The sequence below is a fragment of the Papaver somniferum genome, chromosome 4, assembly GCF_003573695.1.
Source record: "Papaver somniferum cultivar HN1 chromosome 4, ASM357369v1, whole genome shotgun sequence".
NCBI classification, from domain to species: Eukaryota; Viridiplantae; Streptophyta; class Magnoliopsida; order Ranunculales; family Papaveraceae; genus Papaver; species Papaver somniferum.
This window is the reverse complement of record NC_039361.1, coordinates 56,195,457-56,201,179: the sequence shown is the minus strand read 5'-3', so window position 1 is coordinate 56,201,179 and position 5,723 is coordinate 56,195,457. Positions and strand designations below refer to the sequence as shown.

At 37.6% G+C, this 5,723-nt stretch overlaps 1 protein-coding gene across 1 annotated transcript; it reads right to left on the bottom strand.

The window, feature by feature from the left end:
* Positions 1-3,982: 3,982 nt before the first annotated feature.
* On the bottom strand, positions 3,983-5,277 carry LOC113275584 (protein PLANT CADMIUM RESISTANCE 2-like). The gene is made up of 4 exons (XM_026525119.1): positions 5,005-5,277; positions 4,724-4,795; positions 4,375-4,587; positions 3,983-4,276 (listed from the first exon to the last, which is right to left on the bottom strand). The coding sequence occupies exons 1-4, from the start codon at positions 5,198-5,200 to the stop codon at positions 4,194-4,196; spliced, it is 564 nt and encodes a 187-aa protein (XP_026380904.1). The 5' UTR covers positions 5,201-5,277; the 3' UTR covers positions 3,983-4,193.
* Between the last annotated feature and the right edge of the window lie 446 nt (positions 5,278-5,723).

Below are 5,723 nucleotides of genomic sequence, written 5' to 3'. Positions count from 1 at the left end.
GGTTTGCAATCAATGTTACTTAGTAACAAAGCATTCAATATTCACCGTTAGATGAAAACCTGATTTAGATTCAAGCTAATATTTCTCAACTGTTAGATCGAAAACTTATCTTGTTACACACACTTGAAAATGCACGCTTCTAGGTTTGTTAACCGTACCCAAACGTATGCACTTGTTGGTTCAACAATAGTTAACCAAAAGGTTAGCCATATGAGCATTTCATATCAACCATGTTCTTCTTCACCATAACTATTTCAAATGACTTCAAATGAACTAGTTAGAGAGTTGTTCAATTTCAAGGAAATCTTATGTACTACACAAGAGATAATTGAAGCAAAGATGATTTGAATCGATTTATGAACTTTTATATCCACGGTTTGCAAACTGCATTCCTTAGTCTTTTTAAGTTTAAGTTCAGAAATCATCTTCAGATATATAACCTTCTCAAGTTCGCAGACTTAAGTTACCGCGTAAAGTTTACAAGCTCCAGCAGAAATTCTCGGGTATGAGAACTTCGCCGGTTCGTGGACTGGGTTCGCGGACTGAGTTCATGGACTTAGCTTCACGCAAGTAGTTTGTCAACTCCAGCAGAAATTCTCGGTTTTGAGAACTTCGGCAGTTCGCGGACTATAGGACTTATACATAAATGTGCTTCCACAACGATATGTCCATGGTTTTTAAAAGAGCACGCTTCACGCTTCGAAGCGTACGCTTCGCTCCGAAAATCTTCAAAACGCTTCGAGTCTCACCTGTGAAGCGAATCTGAAATGAAGCGGTAGATTCCATTAATTAGGTACGCTTCAGTATATTCCCTCCCAATTTTTCAGATTTCCCGCCTAAATTTAAAAAGAAAAATAAGAAAATTTTAAAGTGCCTGCTGGGAGTCGAACCTCGCTTCTCCCACACCATGTATAATAGGCATAACTACTGAGCCACAACTTATTTTTTGATAATATTTAGACTTATATAAAGTTTATAGAAATATTATCTTCTTAGTTAAGCATTTAAATTTAAATTCCATAGCGAACTAAAAACAACTAGTGTTACTTATAGACGCTTCAAACATTAACCATGAAGCGGCGCTTCACGCTTCAACATACGCATCGCTTCTTAAAAATGAAAAACGCTTCACACTTTAAAAACCTTGCTGATGTCCACCATTGGTTATGTAATCTAAACTCTCATTTCAATCATTGAAACATTCTTAGAGGACGTTATGTAGTTGTTACTTTTGAGTGATAGATAAGTTCAAGTCTTCACATACCTTTTTATCGATAAGTTCCACCGGTTCCTTGAGTAGTTCTTCTACTTGTATGATGAATCTCCATGAAGTACTTGAGCTCAACTACACTTTCTATCCTAGTCCGAGACTTAGCTATAATAGACTAGAAATCAAGACTTATAGTTTTGGTCACTAATATTGACAAACATGCTTGAGATAGCAACACATGCGAGTTCGACCGAGCAATGCTCTAACAATAGCAAGTATTCCGTATTCCAAGAATCAAGTTACATATATAGTAGATGATCTTAGCTTTATATTTCAAATTTTATATACAGAAACTTTATGTACTGTTGACAATTCTTATTTGAGATCAGACTATCACAAGGAAGTTGGTAGAGAAAATTACAGAAGTGAGATTCATGGGTGAATCTTACTTAACACTAGGATAAATATGTTGATTGAGGATTTAACAATAGTTTGTTTAAGTATTCCATCAATATGTTATGAAGATAGCATTCATGGAACTCAAGTTTCATATATGGCAGAAAGTATTAGTTTGAATTCAGATTGGTACATGAGAAATTTTTATCTTAAGGAAACTTGTGCAGAAAATTATATTAGCATATTTCGAGGGAGAATTCTCTCGAGCACCGGTACAAAAGCTATAGCTAAAAAGTTTTTTGAAAGTCTGGAAAGTATCATGTGTTATTCAAGTGCAGCATGTCCCAATACTGACATTCAGATAGAAGAAGTTTTTGTGAGATGGCCCGCAACAAGTATAAGATGGGCGAAGATTTCCATCGTGATAAACCAGAACAGATTTTTTCTAACACTGGTAGAAACATATATCTGCAGGGAACATGTGGAATTAAGATGGAAAGATACTATTGTATCTTAACTCTCAAAAGGAGTCTCACTATATGGTGCACTCTGAAAGGGTTGATCTGCAACTAGTTGAGGAGGTTCCATCACAATTAGTAGGAGCATCAAGTGTTGAAATAAGTTCTGATTTGCACAACTCATATGGTCTCGATAATGGTGTTGTTGCTGCTGACATGTCGAAATTACTTGTAAGCAAAGTCTGCTGTTTGGAAAAGGGTTTGAGAGAAATGTCATCTCCAGTTGTCATGGTACTTGTTTTGGCTCTATCTTCAAGTGACTGTGCACTTTCAATTGCAAGTCAGTGGGCTAATAACGATAAGGTTATCAGTCAGTATTCAGTCCTTGCAAAAAGTCAGCTCATGATGAGTTTTGGCATATGTTGGTAATTGCATTCCAGCAAGACGATGGGAAGGGAAACCAGAGCCACTACACCAAGGAGTTTAAGAGTTGTTGGAAGCTCAGAGCTTGGACGAGAAGATCTTATTATGCAAGCTAAGAAATGTGGCATTGACATTGTGATGGACATAAGAGTCTTAGAATCTGGTTGTCGGGTACCAACAACAAGGAAGAACTACAATAATCTCTTACTTCAGCATCGATCAAATCATATGTCTTTTGTTTTTGATCGAGGAAAGATGAAAAGGAAGATGGTGGTCACTGGTTGCAAAACAGAAGATGGTGACCAGAGACTAGTATGTTTAGATTTTAAAAACAGAAGGAAGAAGCGGATGTTTTCTATTGGTATAACTAAGCTCAGTACTAAAATCAAAGGTTTGGATTTTGTTTATGACCGTGGGAAGTCAGCTGGATGTTACGCAAGGGTACTAGAGAATGAGCTCGAGACAACTGAGCTAGAAATTAAGCTTTAGTCTGCGGAATATATAAAGTAATGGGTTTTTAACCTAGTAAAGAAAGTTGGTTCAACAAGGAACATGAGGAGACTGAGTTCCCCCACCCTCAGTTCAGAGCATACACAGGAGTTTCAGCTTCCTAAAATGGGGGAGCCATGATACAGGAGTATCGTAGCAGACAATTGAGCCATATTAAGGCTAGATAGTAACGTGAAGATTATCTTCACAAAGCCGTATCAACTACTAGGTAGTTGGATGTGCAGATTATATGCACAAGACTTAAGTGGCGTGAAGATTGTATTCACATAAACTTAAAGAAGCAAATAACAGGAGCAGAGTGACAGCTAAGGCTGCCAGATGAGGCTAATCATTAGCCTAGGTTTAATTGAGCCATGTTTTGGCTAGAAAGTGTCTAGAAGATACTAGAAGTTGGTCGACAAGTTTGTTTGATCAACAAGTCTTGAGGTTTCCTATGTTAGATAGGATTCCTAGTTTAGATGAGTTATAAAACTCATAGCTTTATTTCTTTTCTAGCAAGTTTACACTCATATAAAAGGAGGAGACTTGTAGGATAGAAAAAAGGTGGAGAGAAAAACGAGAGAGAGTGCAGCCATAGTTTTGGTTTGAGTTGAGTTTTTCTTTCACAGTTTAAAAAAAGAAGTTGGGAAAGAAAAACGAGAGAGAGTGCAGCCATAGTTTTGGTTTGTAATAGAGTTTTTCTTTCACAGTTTAAAAAAAAAGAAGTTGGGAGAGAAAAACAAGAGGGAGTGCAGCCATATTTTTGGTTTGTAATAGAGTTTTTCTATCAAAGCAATAGAAGAAGAAGAAGTTAGAGGAATAAATCATGTTCTTTTCTTTGTATTCTGTTATTTTTCTTTGTGTTCTTCCTAAACTTCCTATTAAACAGCACTGACTCTAGGTACACTTGATCGATTACGTATCAAACAGTAATCCCCACGATTCACACTCATTCCAAGTTCCCGCACAAGTTATAGACTACCTATTGCAGTCGAAGTTCACAATATATGCTTAAACACCACTTTTACTATGCACCAGTGCGTGAGACAAATAACATGTATGGTATAAAACGCCGCCCCAATTGCTAATGCTTTGGTTTCGGGGTAACATTCTTTTTGGCAAAATGGCAACCCTGTTTACATAAAAAGATGGATATTGCAGACACCAGAGAACAAGTTCACAAATAAAACCAATTCAAGCATGCTTTTTCGTCATCTTTATCGTTCCATGCTTCCATATGCAGCAGGTGGAGTCAAAGCCACATCTCCCTCTCTGCCCCTTTCCATGTTACCATGCCATCCTGTATATCGCATAGCAATCCATTAATGAAAGACTTTACATCTTCCTTGATAGAAAATGATGGAAAATATACATATGAGAATGGGTATGTGCACTTACCTAATGACACATCGAAACCCTTGTTCTTGAGTTCCCTATATTCTTGGCATAGGGCACAAGGTTCGCAACAAAAATGAATTAGGCAATCAGTACAACTGTTCCCCTCCAAGTTGTAGGTTTTTCTGAATTTGGAACGGTACATGCACGAATATACCCAAGAACAACCGGTCAGAATTGCTATTAGGGTATACAGTGCGCCGTTCACTCCACAAGCTGCAGGTCAAACAAATTCAACTTTTAACACCATGGAGACTATTCAATAAAGAAAGATTCAACCATATCATCATTATAATGGTTGTACGAGTGGAAATATCAAGAATTACTAGATCTTGGGCTAAATTATACTTACCAGAGGATCCTCTATCGAGGATTTCGGATATCTGACCAAATGTAATGCACGGGCACCAGCATGTCAAGCAACCTGCAACAAAATAAATGTATACGTCAATGATGAAGAAATTGTAGCTGTGTTGCGGCTTAAGGCTAGACAAATGCTTAATTTCTCTGGTACATGTTATCATGTTAATCGTTCCTTCTAATTAAACACCAAACTAACACAATTATCCTGATAAAAACGTGTAAGTGTACTCCAGTAGAATTTTCAGAGACTAAGAATTATAAGGAACTTACAATTGCTGCAGTCATCAAAACAACCGCAAAGGCCAGTAGACCAAGGAACTAGAGGTTGAGGCTGAGGTTGAGGCCGGGGTTGGTTCTGAAATGAAATTGGGGTTTTCTGGAACGGAGAGTCGTCAATTGGGACACCGGTGGCTACGGGTCGTTCTCGAGCATATGAAGGTTGAGGCAGTGGTGTAGAGTAAGACATTTCGAAGGATGCAGAGAGAGAGGATTGTTGTCTGAAGCGGGTTCGTTCTCGTATTTCTGGTTGGGTACATATAGAAGAAAATGTAGGACTTAGTCCAATGATCTCAGTTCAAATGAAGTATAAAATATCAGGAAATGGACTCGTTGCTTCCTTCGAAATTCATTGGTCCCTCAAACGAATAGTCCCTACCAAGTGGGCAAGTGGTATAATAATCAAAATGAAGACAAAATTCGAGTATTGACTTGACTTGATGACTTATGCAAACCACTAGAGTCCTTGTCAATTTCTATTGCATTATCAAGCTTAACAAATGGTACGCATTAGTCTACATTAATGATCCAAGGACTAGCGCGTTTATTTTAGATGTCGCATCTCAAAATTTTGAATAGTTGTTTGCCGTGTTGGTTGGGTGTTATGTAGACCGTTGCTTGGATAAGTAAGATGTACATCAGTCATTCAGTCTCTTAAACTATGACTATTCAATAAACATCTTAGATCTCAGTTCCCAACTTATGGATAAGAT